The 21,855-nt window shown below is 36.5% G+C and overlaps 1 protein-coding gene across 3 annotated transcripts in view; it reads right to left on the bottom strand.

Annotated features, from left to right (window-relative positions):
- Positions 1-14,953: 14,953 nt before the first annotated feature.
- Positions 14,954-21,855, bottom strand: part of UCHL5 (ubiquitin carboxyl-terminal hydrolase L5) — a 42,623-nt gene continuing 35,721 nt past the window's right edge. For all 3 annotated transcript variants that reach the window (XM_008586161.1, XM_008586160.1, XM_008586159.1), the window contains exons 10-11: positions 20,998-21,096; positions 14,954-15,616 (exon numbers count right to left, since the gene is read on the bottom strand). In XM_008586161.1, the coding sequence (XP_008584383.1) occupies positions 15,572-15,616; positions 20,998-21,096 (144 nt within the window). In that variant the 3' untranslated portion in view covers positions 14,954-15,571. The remainder of the gene's footprint in view (positions 15,617-20,997; positions 21,097-21,855) is intronic.

The raw sequence follows: 21,855 nt of genomic DNA, 5'->3' as shown, positions 1-21,855 counted from the left end.
GGAATGAAATACAGCCATCTGAAGCAACATGGATGAGCCTGGAGAAAATTATGCTAAATGAAACAACCCAGGTGCAGAAAGAGAAATACCACGTCCTCACTCATAAGTGGGAGCTCCAAAAAAATAAACAAATTTTTAAAAAAGAAAGAAAGAAAGATACAACAATCACAATAACATGTTGTACTTTCAGAAGGAGGAAACAGAACTGAGGTGGGAAAGGGGGAGGGGGAGGGGGGTTAGCAAGAGATTGGTGAAAGGCCACAAAAAATGATTACATTATGTAATGATAAAGTAATTATCCTGAATAAATAAATAAATAAAAGGTTAAGGAGAACTAAAAAACAGATGTGATATATTAAAAAAATAATTTAAATAACTAATTGATTGATTAATTTTTTAAAAAGAGGTAACTGGCTTTCTTTCTCCCTCGATGCATATTCTTTAGAAAACAGCAAAAATCATTGTAAAAAGAGTTACCGGTGAAGATGTGGGAAGACTGACATTTTCATATTATGCTTTTGGGTGTATGAATTTTTAATTTTTCAAAGTAATTTGATAACATCCGTTTTAAAAATAACACATCCATATTTCAAAGCAATTCCATTTTTGTGCGTGTTTTCTTCAGAAATTAAAGGTGCACTGTGTAAGAGGAAAAAAATAAGTTCAGTGTCTTAACTGTGAAGTTGTGTTTACCAACTTCAGAAAGGCCACTTAGAATGGTAGTAGAGGCTAAAATAACCAAGCTACTCATGGAAGATATAAGGAGAGGGCTTCCAGTCAAGATGGTGGAATAGATGGTCCCCAGCATCACTCTCTCCCACAAATCAATTTACAACTATTAAAAAGCAACGACAGCCAAGCTGGGGCTGCTGGAGATCGGGGGAAGAGGAGGAGAGACTTATGGAGTTCATGAGGTGGAAGAATCCACTATAAGAGACAGAAAGAACCACTCCAACCATTTCAAGCCCCGGCCACTTCAAGACTGGAGCTGGCGAGCACACAGAGCAGGAGCTGGCAAGACCCACAGCTGTGCCCTTCGTATGAAGTTGGTTGGAGGCTGCGGGGTAGAGGAGGGCCTTGGTGGGCCCCAGACCAGCTAGACCACTGACAGGATTTCTGTGGACTTACATAGGAACAACTGAAATAAAGGAACCAGTCAGAGGCTGGTGAGTCATTGTAAGGGACCAGTGTACTGCCAGTCCCATGGGAAGTGTTTGGAGCATGGGCAGTGGGGGAGACAGGACCACTGGGAGAACACCGGGGCACAGCAAGGACAGCTGATCTGCCCCCCAGTCAGCACAGAACCACTCAGTGTAGACTGGTCAGGAATATAGAACTGCAGCAGGTGCAGTTTGCTGAAAAGACTCAGGTCCAGACCAGAGTTTCTAGACAACCCAGGTGTATCAGACCTCACAAGATCCAGAAGTACCTATAAAGTCAACTGTTAAAACCTGAGCTGCACAAAAAGCCTTCCCTAGGGAATCAGCAGCAAAGCAGCAATTTAGCTCAACCACAGAGCTCAAGTGTTGATCCCCACAGGAGTTTCTCCCAATTTTGAACTAAGCAAAGGACAACAAATTAGTTCCAAGGCAGAGTCTGAGTGGTGGGAACAGCAAATAATCCAACACAGAACTGAAAGAAAAAAACATTACGCACAGACCAGAGACAAAGTTTGATACTAACTAGTAAAGGTCTCACATCACCAAAGAACACTTGTAAAACCTAGAAAGACTGGAAGTCCCCTGGGCTACCAAGCCAGGAAGGGGGGAGTGCTGGGGTTCTCAGCCATGCACCCCAACACTCACAAAGAGCCCTGTGATGACCACCAAGTCGCCACAGGAAGCACCCCAGACTCCCAAGCTGGGATGGTTAGGGTCCGAGGGCCTCATCCACACACACCCTCAGCACCTTCAATCAGCCCAGTGATGACCACTGAGCCACCAGAAGAAATGCCCCAGGCTCCTGTGCCAAGGTGGTGGGGGGGGCCAAGGGCTTCAGCCACACCCCCCTGACATCTGCACCCAGCCCAGCAATGACCAAGCGACTGCTGGAAGCCCCCTGGTCTCCCCTGCAGGAATGCAGGGGGTGCCATAGGCATTAACCCCACCCTTCCCTCTTCCTCTTCCTACCCTATTTCCTTCCCCTCTCCCACTCCCCCCAACTGCTCCAATTGCATCATAGAATGTAAAATATATATATATATATATATTAATAAAGAAATTTAAGGAAAAAAAGAAGATATAATGAGAATACTTAAGTTGGCACACCAATTTTTTATATTGCAAATGTTAACTTGAGTATTTTCTGCCTGAAATCTAAAAGAATAACTGCTTCACCCGAGGTGTTTACTGTATGAGGATATTTCAAAAAGTCCACAGAAAGATTCATAATATGTGGAGTATACTAACATTCATAAAGCAAATGTATTTCACAGGGCCTAGTTTCCAAAGCCCTGTAGTTTCAGGTATAACCTAACCTTTTAAAATTACATATAGAAATGTTAACCTTGCAAAACACAGGAAACTTTTCCCAGGCTAAAGTCTCTGATATAGATAAAGAATTGTAACACAGCAAAGTTGCTGGCTCAAGGACAGACAAGTTACTTGATTGTTATGTAAACATACTAAGGAAGTTGCTGTAGGGAAAGAAAATGTTTGCTAAGAACAAGTTTTTGTTGGTGGATTGACTTAACCTTTTGCAAGTTGCATTATGGAATGTCAGTTTGTTATTTCACTGATGTTATCAGCTTCTACTGTTAAACTATACTTAACCATTACCTCCACCGATGTTCTTTTTCTGTAACTTCTGGCCTGGAGAATAAATACTGAGACAGAACCCCAGTTCAATGTTAATTTCCCAAAGGAAGAATGCCTCTCTCTTGAGGGTTCTGGGAAGTTAACCCCTTTGGGGTGTCTCACTGCTCAGAGGAAATGGGCTTTGAGTAATCCTTTGTGTCTCTATCACCCAGGGAAGAGAGGTGGCAAATCCTTGTGAGGACAAAGAGAGTGCAACAATATTATCTTTTAATTCTATTTTTCACAAACTTTCGAAAGTACCCTCATATTAACAAAAAAGCCACTCCAATAACAAACCTGTGTGCTCTAAAACAAAAAATTTCTACATTGTAATAAGTGTGCAGAGCATTCCAAATTAGATTTAGACTATTTCAGGCATAAGATATTAAGAAAGGTCATATTGCTAATATTAGAATAGAAACACTGATTCCTCATACATAGATGTTACATAGATTACAGGGAATAGTCCCCTGATCTGGAGACAGTTTAAAAATTTAGATTAAGGAGCTTCTCGTGATGTCACCAAAAAGCCAGATTAAAATAAAATTAAAATCAAATAAATATAAACATAAATTACAACACATTTGAAAACATTTGTTGACATGAGAAAGTAGGAAAATGCCAACTGGAAAAGTTGTAATTATGGAGTTTAAAATTTTGTCATTGTGTCTCTAGCAACGTGTAGAAAGATGAATGTAGTGGATTGAATTATGTCTCCCCAAAACTCACTGAAGCTTGAATCGTGTCTCCCAAGTTTTATGTATTAGAAATTTGGCCCCCACTGTGACTGTCAAGAGGGTGGAAAATCCTATAAAGGCAATTGAAAGGTGGGGTCTTGAAGAGGTGATTAGATTGTAGGACCGTGCCATAGTGAATGGATTAAGAATGGTGGTCAGGGGCGTGGTTCTGAGGGCTTTAAAAGAAGAGGAGAGTCTGTCTCTGTCTCTCTCTCTTGCTCTCTCTGCTCTTTCTTTGCTCCATGATCCTCTGCTATGTGAGAGACTCCTGCAGTACTGTAAGCAATAAATTATGTTTTCTTCCTAAATTACCCAGTTTCAGGTATTTTGTTATAAGCAACAGAAACGGACTAATACAATAAAGTAAAATTTTTTGACCAAGGAGGTGCGTTGGTATCTAGTATGGCAAAACACATCACAGCTATCACAGCCTGATATCTCTAAAAAATAAGAAATTTTCCTTTGGACCAGCTCTATAGTCAGCCAAGCTCTGGTTACCAGGGAGAGAACGTATTGATAGGCTGATAGGAATGTCTTATCTTCTGGAAGTAATAATTGTAATATAAATTAAGAAAGTGTCTTTCAGATGTAAATTTTTATCAAATTGGCTTAATATCCAAAGTCTGTATCACCCTCAATGAGAGTACTTAAGTCATAAGCTGAAAGGGCAGATCGTGGACCTTGGTAACCTCAATAGGAGTCAGAGCCTAGGAGGCCCAACCTGGATATCTTGTTAGCCTCTAAACAAAGTCATTATAGTTACCAGCCTTCAGGGAGCCACTGGATCCCAGAGCTCATGGTTACTATTTACTCCATTGCATTCCTTAATAACTCTGCAAAGGTCATCAATGTCTCCTACAGAGTTTCTAACAAATTCAGATATACTTTTCTCACATGAGCACCTCCACTGTACAATTTTTTCCATAATGCAACTTTCACCTCTAAGAATCATTTTTATGGGAAGAATGGTGGAAGTGTATAAAGGAGGTGTACAGATGAGCATCACAAGAGATTATTAAAAAGAAGAAAGGAGGAAAGGGAGGCAGGGAGAAAAGACAGGGAAGGAGAGAAAGAGAAAGGAGGAAAGAAGGGAGGGAGGGAAGATGGGAGGAAAAGAGTACAAATATAAGTTCGAGTTCGAGTCCTAGGTCAAACCTACTTACTAGTTGTATGACTTTAGGCAAGTTACTTACTGTCTTAATGCTTTAGTGTACCTCATCTGAAAAATGGAAATAACAGTATCTATTTCATAACCTGTGAAGATTAGAGTTAATATGCAGAAGTACTTAGGACAGTTACTGGAACACTGTGAATTGTTTAGCATTTTATTCCTAATAAATTTTTCTAATTGATTGCACTTTTGCATTTTGCTAGTGAAACTGTAAAAATCTTTTTTTTTTTTTTTTCCTTTTTTTGTCTTTTTTCGTGACCGGCAACGGATCGCAACCCTCAGTGTCGCGCCCGTACCGGACCGGGACTGGCTACGGGATCGCAACCCTCGGTGTTGTTCCCGCATCTCGCTCAGCCAGTGAGCGGCCGGTCTGTATGTGGTATCCGAACCCTCGGCGGGAGCGCCGCCGCGCTTCCCAAGCGGCGCACTATAGCAGTGCGCCACCGGGCCAGCCCAAACTGTAAAAATCTTAAAACCAATTTTTTAAACACAAAAAATAAAGCACAATGACCACTCATTATGAAGGCAATATTTATTTCTGTAATATAAAAGTAACGAATGAGGTTGTGCTTGTTAACTCTTAAGGTGCATAGGAATCATCTGGGCATATTGTTAAAACGCAGATTATGATTCTATTGGTCTGGGGTAGAACATGAGATTCTGCATTTCTAACAAGTGGCACGGTCCACGCCATGGCAGGATCCTAAAGGAGTCAGCTTGGGCTGCCCTCTCCGAGTTGGCAAGGCCGCTGGAGGGAGAGCTGCTGGCAAGGCCATAGCTACGAGCACTTGCTAGAACCATAAGGGTTCCTGCCTCGGCTTCGTGGCTTTTGCCTTCTCTTTCAATATTTTGGTTAGCGTGGCAGTTCTCTGAATTCCCAAAAGATTATAAAAATAATACAAATAATTTTGCGGTCATTGAACTAAACATTTCCACAGAGGATCCGAGTAAATTGGACAATTTAAAAATTATCCCCTTGGGCCGGCCCGGTGGCGCACTGGACAGTGCGCCACTTGGGAAGCATGGCAGCGCTCCCGCCCGAGGGTTCGGATCCCACATGCAGACCGGTTCCCGCTCACTGGCTGAGCGAGGCGCGGGAGCAACGCCGAGGGTTGCGATCCTGTTGCTGGTCCCCAGTCCGGTATGGGGGCAACACTGAGGGTTGCGATCCGTTGCCGGACACGGAAAAAGACAAAAAAGACAAAAAAAAAATAAATAAAATAAAAAAATAAAAAAAATAAAAAAATAAAAATTATCCCCTTATGATAAATTGACCACACCAACATATGTTCCAAAAGCACCACTCATGACTATGAGCTGCAGCCTAATGTAAGTTAGTAAACATCATTTACTGGAGGTTATGTTAATGGCAAGAGAACGGTTGGCATTAATGAGAAATTATATGATTGGGACAAATTAAGTATATGGGAACAAAACTGTAGAACCCCCTTTACTTGTTGGTGTCCAGTTTTAAATAAACCATTAAGAATCAGGTGTTGGGATAAAAATATATGTTGTAAAATTATTAAACCTGCAAAATTAGATCTTCGAAAAATAAGAGAGTGCAACTGGTGCTGTGCACAATGACACTTTAACATTTAGATCAAGGTTACAGGGCCACAGAAATGTTAACATTTTTCCTTTTAGCAAATTTGTACTTAAATTTAGCAATAGACATAGGTCATATGATAGTACTGTCTATCACTTTGCAACTGCAATAGTCCCAACCTGTTAATAGGGCGGATATTAACCACAGCTTGCCAACAGAAAAAGGTCACAAGATAACTTCAAGACAATGAAGGGATGGTTTGAATCTGATAAATCTGATTCCAGGAAAAAGAAGCACGAGTTCATCACCTAAGACCTGCTGACGTCTAAAAAAGTTTCCTCCCCGCTTTCTGGACTATTGATTTAAGCTTGCTGATACAATAAAAATAATACCCAAAACCCCCCTGCAGAGAAAAATCTAAATAAAAGGCATTGTCTCATGCTCTACTGGGCTCCAGCTGCAACACGCTGACAGCCGGCAGAGAGAGAACATGCATACTGATGCACTGAGGTCTCTGTCTGTGTTATTTTCGCCGGCTTCCTCATCCCTCTTTCAAGGACCCACAACTCGACTGGAGCTGGTCTCCGGCAAACAAGTTCCCAGGTGATGCTGGTTGCTGCTGGTTTGCAGACCACACTTTGAGCAGCCAGGCTACAAATGGTTTGATTCAAAGAGAAAAAAATAACTAGAAGGAAGAAAATAGGTATTATTTGTAAAGTGAAGGCAATACTTCATAGGATTGATGTGAGGGTAAGATGAAATATATTCAAATTGTTAGGAGAATGGCCACCAGTGGGGATCACTCCATAATCAGTAGTAGTAGTATTGCTAGGAAGGCATGATAGGTATTTCAGGGTTGAACAATAAATATATTACTCTATATATGTATGTAAACTGCATTTGCTTATGTTTTGCTCATATTTTACCTGCATTTAGGGAGCATCTTACTGAAAAAAAAATCCTGCCAATATTTTTATTATAATAATTGGCTAATTTATTAATATGGTTTGTTTATTTATTGTTTAGAATACAAAACTAATAAATGCTGGTAGAAAAAAATTCAATCATCTCAAAAACCCATAACTTAAGTTCCTCACTTCAACTTTCACTTCCTAAGCCCCTGGGGTAATAAATCAAGAATTTTATGTGGTACTTTATTTTTCTATAAGCAATTTTTAAATACATACGTAAGATTTTTCTACAGGAAATGTGTTCATACTATATCACTATATGCAACTTCCATTTTTCTCAAAAATATATCACAGACATCCTTCCATGTTAATACACAGAACTTCATTTCATTCTTTTCAGTGATTCCATAGTATTCCAACATACCATAACTTACTTATCCATTCCCTATTGCTGTTTTTAGATTGTCTCCAATTATTTGCTATTACAAATAATGCTATGATGAACTTTCTTATACACATATCTTTGTATAGTCATATGAATACATCTGTAATATGATTCCTAAAAGTGAAATTGTTGTATCGAAGTATATGTACTGCCTAAATTTTGAGAACTGCCAAATAACCTTTCAAAAAGACTTCTAAGGGCTAACCAATTAGTTCACTTGGTTAGAGTGTGGTGCTGCTAACACCAAGATCAAGTGTTCGAATCTCAGCCACCAAAAAAAAAAAAACAAAAAACAAAAAACTTTTAGCACTGGTCCATGAGCCTGCCCATTTATGTCCACACTGTAAAATGGATATTTGCAATCACTTTAACTTCTTGATAATCTTACAGGAATAAAAAAGCACTCCTTTATTATTTTAATTTACATTTTCTTAATCATTAGTGGGATTTACCATCTTTTTATTATGTTAGTAGCCATTTTAATTTCTTCTGTGAATTGCTTGTTCATACCACTTGCCAATTTTTCTCCTGGGTTATTTCCCCCATTGTTGGGAAAAAATAGGAAAATGGTCAAGGCCCCCCAGATGTTCAGAATCTTGCCGAGCATGTACTGTAAATATCCTCAGGTGTTCCTTGTTACTACTTAATGTAACTGTGTATGGGCTCCCAGGTGTCCAGGGTTATGGACTGAAGTATAAAAGACTAACAGCTCTCATCCACAGTGCTTCTCAGAACTCTCAGGGAAGCCACTAGGACAGTTGCTTCTAGATCAGAATAAAACCCATTCCTTTTTCTATATCCACGGCTCCCAGGACCTTCTTTTTTCCTATTACCTAGCTCACAGACCTGTGCAAAGGATAAGCAGTGATAGTGTTGTATCTTTCACTTGGTGACATATTCCAGAGGCCCATTTCCTCCCTACTGAATGCCTTTTCCTCTCTATTTCCTTCCCTGCATTTAGAATTCCAAATCTTGGAATTTCTTGGTGTTGGGAAAAATAGGAAAATGGTCAAGGCCCCTCAGATGTTCAGAATCTTGCGGAGTATTTGCTGTAAATATCCTCAGGTGTTCCTTGTTACTACTTAACGTAAGTTGTATATGGACACCCAGGTGTCCAGGGTTGTGGACTTAAGTATAAAAGACTAACAGCTCTGATCCGCAGTGCTTCTCAGAACTCTCAGAGAAACCACTAGGACAGTTGCTCCTAGATCTGAATAAAACCCATTCATTTTTCTGTTCCCACAGCTCCCAGAACCATTTTTTCCATTACCTACCTCACAGACCTGCGTGTGGAAGGTTTCTGACCCAACTGTACAACAGACTCGAGGGGTCCGTAAGCCCTAGCTTTACACCTACCCACCCACCCACCCACCTTTTTTTGGTAGGAGCTCTCTGTGTATTAGACATTAATTATATATAATATACATATTTTAATTATATTACATATATTAGAATATGCTCAGTTAGAGCGTAGTGTTGTAACACCAAGGTCAAGGGTTCAGATCCCTATACCAGCCAGCTGTTCCCCCAGCAAAAAAATATAGAATATAACTAATGTATACATACTATACATTACTATACTACATATATTTTAGTGTGTATGACAATCTATTTGTTGGCTTGCTGTCTTTTAAGTGTCTTTTTGGTGTTTGTTGCTGTACAGGCACTTTAAATGTTTATATAGTCAAGTATTTCTCTTCTGGATTCCTTTGTCTTTGTTTGTTTTATGTTTTATTTCTTAGGAAGCTATCCCCTATCCCCAAATAATAACATATTCTCCCATATTTTTTCTAGTAGTTTCATTGTTTTAGTTTTAGTGCTTGCATCTTTAAACATGATGTGGGGGCTGGGGTGGTGATGTTCAAATTGTTCTTAAAAATTCACTTGCATGAGACTTTTCCCACTGGTTTTATGGTTTAGTCAAGACCACCCTCCCAATACCAAAACTCGAGGATGCTCAAGTCCCTTATATAAAATGCTGTAGCATTTGCATATAACCTAGGTACATTCTCCAGTATACTTTAAATCATCTTTAGATTACTTATAATACCTAATGCAATGTAAATGTTATGTAAATAGTTATTACACTGTATTTTTTTTATTTTTCATTGTTTTGTTTTTTTCAAATATTTTCAATCCACAGTTGGTTGAATTCGCAGATATGGAGGGCTGACTATATTACCATTACTATAAGGAAGGGTCAGAGAAGCATACTATGTAAAATACCCGGATAATCTAAAAAGCACATAGACTAGTGGTCATAGCCTTTTCTATATACAATCTTTATTCAAACTATTTTCATAGTCACACTCCAGATTAACTGTCATAAACCATTTAACTGTCAAACATTATTGCATATTAATATTCTGAATTACTGTAAGTTGGTTCTGCCCATATGCAATCTATTTTCATAGTGCTGATTCAGTACTACAGAGAAGAAAATTCTCTTCATTTATCTCTGCTTAAAAATCACCTCCTTAAAGGGGCTTTCCATGATCATGCTATCAAACCTCAACTCCCCTGTCCTTTTACCCTGTTTTATTTTCTACAGTTCTTACTACTACTTGAAAAATTACATTATACGCTGTTTATTATCTGTCTCACCATGAGGGTAGGGGCTTTATCTTGCTCATCACTATATCTCCAGCACTGGAACAGATATAGGTTGAATAAATTACTGAAGTTTTCAAGAATATAATCAAGTCAAAAACAAAAAGCAGGGCCGGCCCATGGCTCACTCGGTAGAATGTGGTGCTAACAACACCAAGGCCCCAGGTTCGGATCCCATATAGGGATGGCCGGTTGCTCACTGGCTGAGCGTGGTGCTGACAACACCAAGTCAAGGGTTAAGATCCCCTTACCGGTCATCTTTTAAAAAAACAAAAACAAAAACAAAAAGCACCCAGGTGTGCTAGAAATGGTGACTCTTTAACCTGTCAGTCATTGGATTTAGGCCAGTTAATGATGTATTAAGGAAAAGAACAAATAAAAAAGCATGCACATTTGACTGATCTAGGAATTCACATTACTTTAAAAAAAAAATGAAACCATACCCTAAAAATCAAACTATCCAGTTTGCTCATTTTATATTTGTGCTTTAGTCTTTACTATTAGTCTTTTAAGTACATTGGAGTGTATCTATATAGTGAAATATATACTAAGTGACCATTAAAAAAAGATGTGACACAGATATATCTACTGATATGAAAAGAAGTTTGTGGGAAAAAACCATGCAACAAATATTTAATTGTATAACCTCATTTTCATAAAAAGAAAATATAAATATACATATATGACAGAATTTGGATGTGTTGTTCCCACCAAAACTCATGTGGAAATCTGATCCCCAATAGATTTTGTGGCAGTACTGGAAGCTGTTTGAGTCATGGGTGCAGATCCCTCATGAATGGATTAATGCTTTCCCTGGGGGAAGAGGGGTAGTGAGTGAGTTCTCATTAGGTTAGTGCCTGCGAGAGCTCGTTGCTTAAAAAGACCCTGGCACCTCCCCTCCCTCTCTCTTGCTTCCTTTCTCCATGTGATCTGCTTGTACCCGCCGGCTGCTGCCACTTTCCTCCACGATTAGAAGCAGCCTGAGGCCCATGCCAGACACAGCTGTCCCAGAATCATAAGCCAAATAAATAATGTAAGTTATATAAATTTCTTTATAAATTACCAGTGTTCTTTATAAATTACCCAGTCTCAGGTATTTCTGTTATAGCAACACAAACGGAATAATACAATATGTGAATATAAACATACATGTTCTGTAGAGAGAAATACTTCAAAACACTAACAGTGACTATCTCTGGGTAAGGGGACTATATTTGATTTTCATATTTTTTTCTTGTCTGTATTTTCTCATTTCTCTGAAATAAACATGTCACTTATTTAAAAATGAAAAAAAAAGTTTGTTTTAATGTGGAACAACACAATGACATGTGATTGGGTGGATTTGCACTCAAACTCTGCTCCAACCTCCTCACTCTAGTATATCTTCCTATGCCGCAGAAACTGGAAAGCTCAACACTGGTTTCCCAGACACCCTTGCATTAAAGCTCACATAAGATCTGAAAGGCAAAAGGACAGTAGAGGCCATTTGACTGTCGCTTTAGCTATTTTCAAGTGGCATGCTTAGCCACAGAGAGACTGAAAATATACAGTCCCTGGGTGTCAACAGATAGTTGTGGCAGGTTCCTCACTCCCAGAAAACTACAGCAATGTGTTCGAACATCAATAGTTCCAACGGTGGACTCCTTGACTGTTGCAGAGCTAGCAATTTTCCTGGTGGGCCAGTACTATATGTTTCGCTGGGAGTCATTTCTGGAGACTCAAACTTGAGCCACTCCTCTAAATCTTCCAATGATTTTGTAAGAAACTAGGTAGTTTAAAAATCCCCAATATTAATCCCCATTCCTCTTCAAATAGCTAGAGTGGTTTGTTTTCTGCAAGTACGTAATCACTGATACAAAAATGAAAAATTGTACATCATCAAGTTTAAAAATAATATATACTACATAAATCTATTTCTGAGTATGGAGAGGGCATGCAAGACTAACACACAAAAACATGAGTACACATAGGGAAAAAGGATCACTAAATACACTAAAGTGTTAATGTGGTTATTCATCCCTGTTTGTAGAACTATGGTAATTTAAATTTTATTTTTGCTTATCTGGGGTTTTTTTTGGAGAATACCTTAACCTTTTTTTTTTCCCCCAAACAAACAAAAAACCCCACAAAATCCTCCTACAGGAAAAAAAATTCTGAATGTATCTAGAAATGCTATAGGCAACTAGGAGGATTAACTAAAGGTATTAATCTGCATTTAATAGCATAATACACACAGAGTATCGATCATGGTCCTAAATAGGAGAGTAAGTCCCCATGGTCATGATCCCAGAACAAATATTTGTCTATTCTAGTGGCACAGTTGAGCTGACTACTCTCTGCTAGAAAAGGGGCAGCTATCTTGAGAACTGAACATATGAGGTGAGACTAGCCAGTGCAGCACTGTTGGCAAGCTTTCTTTGTTTATAATAGCACATCCCTTAGATGTTATAATACTACTTCCCTTAGAATTGGCTATTTTATTTTATTTTATTTTATTTTTTTTTGTCTTTTTCCGTGTCCGGCAACGGATCGCAACCCTCAGTGTCGCCCCCGCACCGGACCAGGACCGGCAACGGGATCGCAACCCTCGGTGTTGCTCCCGTGCCTCGCTCAGCCAGTGAGCGGGAACCGGTCTGTATGTGGGATCCGAACCCTCGGGCGGGAGTGTCACCGCGCTTCCCAAGCGGCGCACTATCCAGTGCGCCACCGGGCCGGCCCAGAATTGGCTATTTTAAAAGGCATAAAACAGAATGGAAGTGCCGTTGCCTACCCAATCACTAAATGAGATTTTAGCATAGGGCAAAAGTGAAATGAGCAAAAGAGACTTTCTTTATAAAACTCCTTAAAAAAAAACCTAAACTTTCCATATAACTAACATTTATCTATTTCTGAATTGTCCTTTATTTTTCCATTTTTTCTACCCACTAGCTTCATAACTTTGTTTCAAACCAGCAATATATAGGACCCAGACAAAGACAAGTCATACTTCTTTATTCACGGGCAGAAATAATCACGAAGTATCACAATGTATTTGCAATCATCAAGGAAGAAGAAGATAAACCATTTTTAAGCTATGGAAATTCCTATCAAAGCTTGCATTACAACTAGATTAAGAAAAATATCCTTATACCTATTAACATAATAGTTTCATAAAGCTATTTTTTAAACGTCATTTAATACTAGTTAGTCTTGTTAACGGTGTCTTTCAATGATGAGTTTTTAGTTTTGATGAACTCTAATTTTGGACCTTTTACGGTAATTACTTTCTGTGACCTAAGAAGCCTTTGGCTATCCACAAGTCACACAGATATTCACCTATGTTTTCTGCTAAAAAGCTTTATAATTTTTTGCTATTACATTTAGGTTTCTGATCCATCTCAAATTCATTTTTGTGAGGTAGGGAGTGGTAGTAGCTGGCTCAATTTGTTGAAAAGAGTTTCCTTCCTGTTGTATTGCTTGGCAAATACAATGCAAATATTTTACCTTTGTTAAATATCAAGTGATCATATAAATGTGGATTTGTTTTTAGGCTCTTTCTCCTATTCCATTGATTTATTTGTCAATCCTTATGCCAGAATCACACTATACTGATTACTGGATATCACTATGATAATCCTTATATGGCTTTACAAAATGTAAGCCTCTATAATAGGGGGTATATAAATTAAGCTGAATTAAATGAATGGGATCAAGATGAGGAAACCATTTTTTAAAATTATGTCATGGCTTTGAAAACACTCCATAATTACTACTCTATCAAGAGAAAAATATATTTATGCACAAATAACTGAAAAACCACATATTCTTCTTTACCTTCAACTGAAATTATGTATAAAAAGTACTTCATTAACTTTTCTACTTAATTTCCCACCAGGTTTCCCCCAATTAGATTTAAGTAATTTAATAATACCCCAATTACTAAGCTTAAAAACAATCTTTAAAAAATCATGTGGTGGGGCCGGCCCGGTGGCGCACTGGATAAGTGCGCCGCTTGGGAAGCGCGGCGGCGCTCCCGCCCGAGGGTTCGGATCCCACATACAGACCGGTTCCCACTCACTGGCTGAGCGAGGCGCGGGGGCAGCGCCGAGGGTTGCGATCCCGTTGCCGGACACGGAAAAAGACAAAAGACAAAAAAAAAAAAAAAAAATCATGTGGTGAAGCTGCAAGATGGGTACACAGTCTCCCTAATAAAGTAAATGGTGAAATTTATTTTATAATAAATAATAAAATGTTAAAAAGTCATGTATCAACTTCAGAAATGTGCTTGGTAAAGAAAAAAGTAGATTATTTCTTTCACAAAATAAGTTTTATAAGATTTCTTTTAAAGTTTAACTTTGAAAAGAAGATTAGGAACAAGAACACAGTATTATTTTATAAAATAAAAACCAAAGAAACTACCAAAAGCAATTTTTAAAAAATCCATTGTGAGCAAATTATACATTACTCTTGGAAACCGGGCTGTACTAAAACTTTGTTCAAATTGGCATAGAAGGATCCCCATCACCACTGCCATCTTTTTTTTTTTTTTAAAGAAGATAGCCTGAATTCTCATCCTTCCAATTTTTTATAAAGATACTGCTTAACTTGAAAAAAATGTTGCCAGATTGAGAGTAATACCAAAACTCTTTAGATTCACAATTTGTTCTTAACCTGAAATTTTGCTTTGAAGCTTAACACTCAGACCTTCTTGAAATAATTTTGCAATACATAAATGAATAACCCCGAACACTTAAAGTTTGCTAAAATAAAATCGGAATGTTTATTACCTCTTCTACTGGCAGAAATGAAAATCAACAGAAATTGTACTTTTGTCCTTTTCAAATGATCTGCATTAAAATCACATTTTTTCAAATAATTGATATAGGAGATAAAATTCAGTTTTAAAATCCTTAAAACACTCAGGTGTCAAAGGTAGAAATACTAATCTTTTTTTTTCCATTAATGAGAAGAAACAGGAGATCCAGTTTAATAAAGACCTGACATTTACAAACTAAGTGCTTAACTGATCAAAAGATTAATTAGAACAATTAAAGGTAGAGAATATCATTTGTGCATTTTCAAAGGTTCATTACAGTAGTTATACATCCAGGAAAACCATCAGTTCTCAGATCCAATGTCAAATAATGGGATTTGGGCAAATACTCTTAATATCACTTTTATTTAATATGCATTACATGCACATAATGCAGGTAAGGAAAAAGTTGATGAATCCATGCATTAAAGACAAGACAGACTGGTACTACTGCCAAACGTGCACCAAGCCAATTAGGATGTTGCTCAAAATTTGTACTTAATGGTTTCCATGAAAATAAGTGCAGAAGCAGAAATGTGTAGACATCCCAAAGCTTACTCTTCATTTGGTTTCCTGAGCTTTCTTTGAATTCTGTTTTTCTTTTGCCTAAAAATTAAAGAGAGTATATTACAAAGTCTCTAAAGACTGTTTTAAAACATATTAAAATAAAATGTGCCTAAAAGGGCACTCTCAAGCTAAAAGGTTTGAAATGCATTGTTTCCAAGATTACTAGAGCATTACATTTTATAACTTGAGACTTGCAGCAAATCACTCCTGGGCAATTATATAGTAATTCTTTGCCTTCAGTAAGAAAGAATCATGTTTGGTTTGCAGTTCTTTCTTATCTGAATTTGAAATGTATTATTATAATTGTAATAATTTAAAAATACATAATTACTCGTTCTAAAAATCAAACTTTCATGAGTATTCCAAAATAATATATACGTATTTACATATTTTTTCTTCAAAAATAAATGTAAAAAAATCCTGTAACAGCGTCTGCATATTTGAATAAATGAATTTTTTTTTTTTTTGTCTTTTTTCTGTGTCCGGCAACGGATCGCAACCCTCAGTGTTGCCCCCGTACCGGACCGGGGACCGGCAACGGGATTGCAAGCCTCGGTGTTGCTCCCGTGCCTCGCTCAGCCAGTGAGCGGGAGCCGGTCTGTACGTGGGATCCGAACCCTCGGACGGGAGCGCCGCCGCGCTTCCCAAGCGGCGCACTATCCAGTGCGCCACCGGGCCGGCCCTTGAATAAATGAATTTTTTTTTTTTTTGTCTTTTTTCTGTGTCCGGCAACGGATCGCAACCCTCAGTGTTGCCCCCGTACCGGACCGGGGACCGGCAACGGGATTGCAAGCCTCGGTGTTGCTCCCGTGCCTCGCTCAGCCAGTGAGCGGGAGCCGGTCTGTACGTGGGATCCGAACCCTCGGACGGGAGCGCCGCCGCGCTTCCCAAGCGGCGCACTATCCAGTGCGCCACCGGGCCGGCCCTTGAATAAATGAATTTAACATAACAGTTTGAGTTGAACATATGTCATTAAAGGACTATGTATCCATAATGTGGACACACCTTACTTATACGACCGAAAAAACGTTTCTACGTATTATTTCATTTGATCCTCGTAACACTGACATAACTTAAACACATTAATTCTATTTTATTCTTTAGCAGATGAAGAAGCCGGAGCTCACAGATGTTATCAAAGCTGCCCAAAGTCATACAGCTGTACATAGCAAACTGTCAATAGAGGTCAAAGACACATGTTCTATAGCAGTGTTTCTCAATGTACACACCAATGACCGGGGGACCCTGTTAAAATGTGGACTGATTCAGTAAAATGTCTGAGCTTCTACAGTTCTAACAAACTCTCAGGTAATGCCAATTATGCTTGTCTTCAGATGATATTTTTAAAAGCAAGATTTTAGAGTACTAGAATACAATGTTCTTTCTACTATGCCACTTGAATCAGAAAGGAACCAATAAATTAGTCTTTTGCTATTATACAATTTTTTTTAAAGTTCCTTAAGAAAAAAATAGGGTATTTGGAACAATTATTATCTTTTTTATAATGTATTAGGTAGTATACTTATTATATAACAGTAGGATAAAAATTGTGTGCTATGCCTTAGAATTATTAAGAGCAAACAGATTATATGTACCATGTAAAATGATAAAATTAATTGCCTGTATGAACATTTTTACTTAACAAGCATAATTTGTGATTTATATGTATACCGTATCTCATATAAAGTTTTCTGTTTTCAAGTAATAAAAATATAATTCGATTTAAGGCATAATTTAAAATAAAAGTATGTACTTCTTTCCTTATTAATCTCTAAGTATATTTAATAGAACGTTTAGTAGAATTAACAAGAAATAAATTTACTTTTTTATGATATAAACTTTATAACAATTAAAAGACTAAAGACAAGTAATATAGAAAGTGTCTATACATTTATTAAATCATATAATTCAGATAAAATTAAAGGATATGCAAAGTAAATTAAAAATAATTGAGCATTTATTGTATACTCTACAGATATGATCTAATTTAATCCTCAAGAATGAGTCTCAATTTACAGATGAGAAATAGAGACTATAAGTAAATAACTTGCCTACATGCACCAGCTAATAAGTAACATATCTGAGATTTAAACTTAAAGTCTGTATTCTGTTCTGCCTTTGTTAAAAAATATAAAATACTATATTTCTAAATAGATGGAAAAACTAAACTATACACCATTAAAAATATTTTAATTACACAGTGTGACAATGAGATATTGAAAATGACTTACTCAAGTCAGATAATTCTGTAATCACAGATATTAGTATGCATATTATTGTTATTAACTTAACTATTCTACCTTATTTCTATTAAGGAACAGAAAAAGTAAGTTCTTAAGGTTAATTACTTATTACCAATTGAATTATAATTTCTTAGTAAAATGTGGGCCAAATTCAATATTGTGAAGTTGCTTTGGATCACCCATAGCAACTGAATCTATGATTTTACATTATGGTAGGTTATTGATGGTTGTTAAAAACTTGGGATAAACAATGATTCAGAATTACATATAAAGGTTGAGATAAAAAATTTAAAAGAATTGTAAGCATACCTGAATAAACAGAGGTTTCACAAACGGAATCTTACTCTAGCTAATTTTATTTTATATTTTAACAAACTGATTTGCTATATGACACAAGAAGTTTTATAATTACATATATTTAGGTTATCTCCTGAGCAGTTTTTATGTAATGTATATTCAATGAACTCATCAGAGTAGAAGCCTGATATAACAAAAACACTTGCAATATGTTCATTATAGCCATATGCCCAAGAGAGAGTCCAAGTCTTCACCCTTTGTTTATTATTAAATTAAGCTCAAATACTTATATGCCATCACAGGATGTAGGCAACAGCCTAACAGACTACTCAAAAATCTGATCCTGGATAGGCTTGGCATTTAGCAACTCTGCTTAGAGCAGCCACATCTTTCCTGTTTGGTTCCTTCTACCCCTTTCACACTTCATTCTCTTATCCTATTTTCCCTTAAAAAAAAAAATTCCAATTTAATGATCTTTTTCTGAATTCTACAGGTAATTTTTCTTAAACATATTAATACTATTAAGTAATCAACTATCATTAGTAAGGCCTTTACATTGTATGTAATTATAAAATTTAATCTTTACCTATTCTAACATTTTTAAACCTGCTTTATTGTTTAACATTTGCATTTATCAGCAGAAAGTGATATTTTAATATGGTATGATTTTTTTTTCAAAATAAGATAGAAACATATTGTATTGGTATAGACTAAGCATTTAATTCCAACCACAGATTTAAAATTTTGTGGATGCAAAATTTTAAGGGGCTATGAAGCTATTTAGAAGCTACCCTGTATTTGCCCAGGATATTTAGATGACTTTGTTCTGTCACTAATCAGTATAATACACACAATAAAATAAATAAGCACAGTACAATAAATAATTGTTTATTTATTCCATTCCAAAACTATATAATGAGTTGCTTAAGAGAAAAGAATATATCTTAATTATGTGTACATCCCCAGACCTTAACAGAGTACCTGGAATATAATTTCAACTAGATAAATGATTGATGAATAATTAAAAACATTTCAAGAATTCCAATCAAATGATGAATCTGAATTCCTTCAGAATCGAGGGGAATAACAGATATTGCATATATACAAGAAATATATATCTCAATATTGCTTATGCAATATTAATTAAAGAACAGTTTAGAGGAACAGGCAAACTAGACGGTAAATAACTACCTCCCTCAAGAAACAAATGCAAACACAAGAACAGACTTGAGTTGGTATTCCACAAACATTAGGTATTCATATACTGCCCCCCTGTGTCCAGAATAATGTGAGTTACGGTTAAGCAAAACTGAAAAGCTTTTTTTCTGTAACTAGGCACTTAAAAATCTGTCATTAAAATATCTAACAAGAGTGGTCCTTTTCCTAATTTGCATTAAAAATTATCTTCACAGACCAATTTTAAAGAAAAAATTACACATTTAAAATTTGTCTAAGGGTTCCTAATATTTACCTATACTTAAAATCTGATTTTACATGATTTAGCACATTATATAGTTTGTTTAATATTTTTAATAAAAAATATTTCTTAGTGTTTCATACAAAGAACACCATGTCTAAGAACTCTGTTAACCAAGTGATTTTGAGAACCACAAGACTCTCATTATTAGTCTAAAACTTAAAAATCAGTTTCCCATCTTGGAATACCCTGAGATTCATGAATAAAAAAACTTATCTGGAAAAGAGAAGATTTAGCAGTTATCCACAATAATTTTTGCATTTAATGCTAAACCTTGGGTCATGTGTTTCAGGTAATAAGGTATACACAAAAAAGGTATTAACTCACATCTCATATTATTTGTAATTTATAATATGAAACTGCTGTGTTGAAATGTATCTTTGCTTTGTAAACTTTAAAATTAATAAGAAAAATATACCTACCATGTATTCTGGTCTTTTTTAAAGTTAATGGTCCAAAATTTTATTTGCCTAGTAGTGTCTTCTCAAAGCATTTTTCAAAATGTGGTACACAGACCAGTTGCATTAGAATCACTTGGGAAATTTATTAAAAGTTCCTTCCCCTGTATCAGAATATCTGGGGAGGGGCCAGGTAACATGTATTTTAAAGAGTATCCAGAGACGTTTACTTTCAGAAACACTGATTTACAGTATAAACTTAAAAACAACAACTACATTTCATTTATTCAACAAATATTTTACTAAATTCCTTATATTGAGGAAAAAAATCTTGGAAATCAGAATTTTTCACTAAGTTATGCTAGTTTTCTCTTAGTGGAAAGGATACTAGATTAGGAATAAGAAAACCTATTTGCTAGTCCAGGCTACCTTTTTCTCCATCAATGTCCATTCTAGTTCTAAATTCTATATCAATTCAAATCTTTGCTAAATAGTAAAAAATTATTTCAATTATTAACATTAAAAATCTAGTTTTGCAGGCCAACCCCATAGTGCACTCGGGAGTGTGCGGCGCTGGGAGCGCAGTGGCGCTCCCGCCGCGGGTTCGGATCCTATATAGGGATGGCTGGTGCGCTCACTGGCTGAGCGCGGTGCGGGCGACACTAAGCTTAAGGGTTACAATCCCCTTACCAGTCACAAAAAAAAAAAAATCTAGTTTTGCTTAAAGAAAGGATAGGGCTTTACATTTTATTTTAATACAGCACAACCTGAGTTCGTGACACTAAGAATTCTGGAAGGCTAAAGCAGTGGAGCAATTCTTTATTTATATTTTACAGTATCAGGTTGCACTACTTCCCAGAATACAAAATAGGCAAAAGCAAAAGAATAAAAATAAAAAAGCTTTAACAAAGTTTACCTCTACTCATGCCAAAAAAGAAAAAAAGAAAAAGTTATGTTTTTGGAGAATCTAAACCTAATTTAATTATTTGCCAATAAAATACTTACCTTCTCTACTAACGGTATTAACTGCTGGTGTTCTGCTAAAGTTTTTAACAATTCCATAATGAAAGGTAAATAATTATGCTTCCTTCTGATATTTTCAATCTGAAAATAAAACAAATATAAAACCACAGTAATTACATTTCTGCTATTTTTTTATATTTTATTTTTTGCATCCAATTCAAAATAGAAATGGAATAAAATTCTCAATTTTCCTAGGAAAAAATTTTAGAAATGAGATTCCATTCCTATTGAGAATAAAAACGAATACAATAAAACTTGTGGAGAGAGTTTCTTGAGCATGGCTTCCTACTCTCAGCTTAGCAAATAATAGAGATGCTAAAAGTCCAATCTAAGGTTACTCATGACAATGTAACTTACAAAAGCAAACTTAAGAAGGCCTACATGACAAATTAGCACTGTGCTACTATTCCTATGCAAATCATCAGACCAAATCTAGTGAGATCACCTTTATTTTATTATCAAGAACAATCTTTGAGATTATTTTTGATCAAAAGGGGGGAGACCAAAGGGAAAAATTTGTGCTTTAGTGGAAAACTATGCATTGTCTAAGGAACACCCTCCCCTCCCAAGTTATGTGATTCTAGCCTTTCGTTGCTATGAAGCTATGGCACATTGTCTAGTCAATGTTCAACTGACTGCTCTTCTTCCATAGGAAAAAAAGCTTCCATCTTTTGTAAATTCACTTTAACATTCCTTTACTTCATACAAATATGAGCTCTTTTAACTTTTCCTTTAACCTAGTTGTGACATCTTCTGGGTTCCTACAGTTAATTAATTAAGTTAAATCTTTTTTTTTTTTTTTTTTTTTTTTTTTTTTTTTTTTTTTTCCGTGTCTGGCAA

Source organism: Galeopterus variegatus, unplaced genomic scaffold (assembly GCF_000696425.1).
Source record: "Galeopterus variegatus unplaced genomic scaffold, G_variegatus-3.0.2 Scaffold3854, whole genome shotgun sequence".
NCBI classification, from domain to species: Eukaryota; Metazoa; Chordata; class Mammalia; order Dermoptera; family Cynocephalidae; genus Galeopterus; species Galeopterus variegatus.
This window is presented reverse-complemented; position numbering and strand designations above follow the sequence as displayed.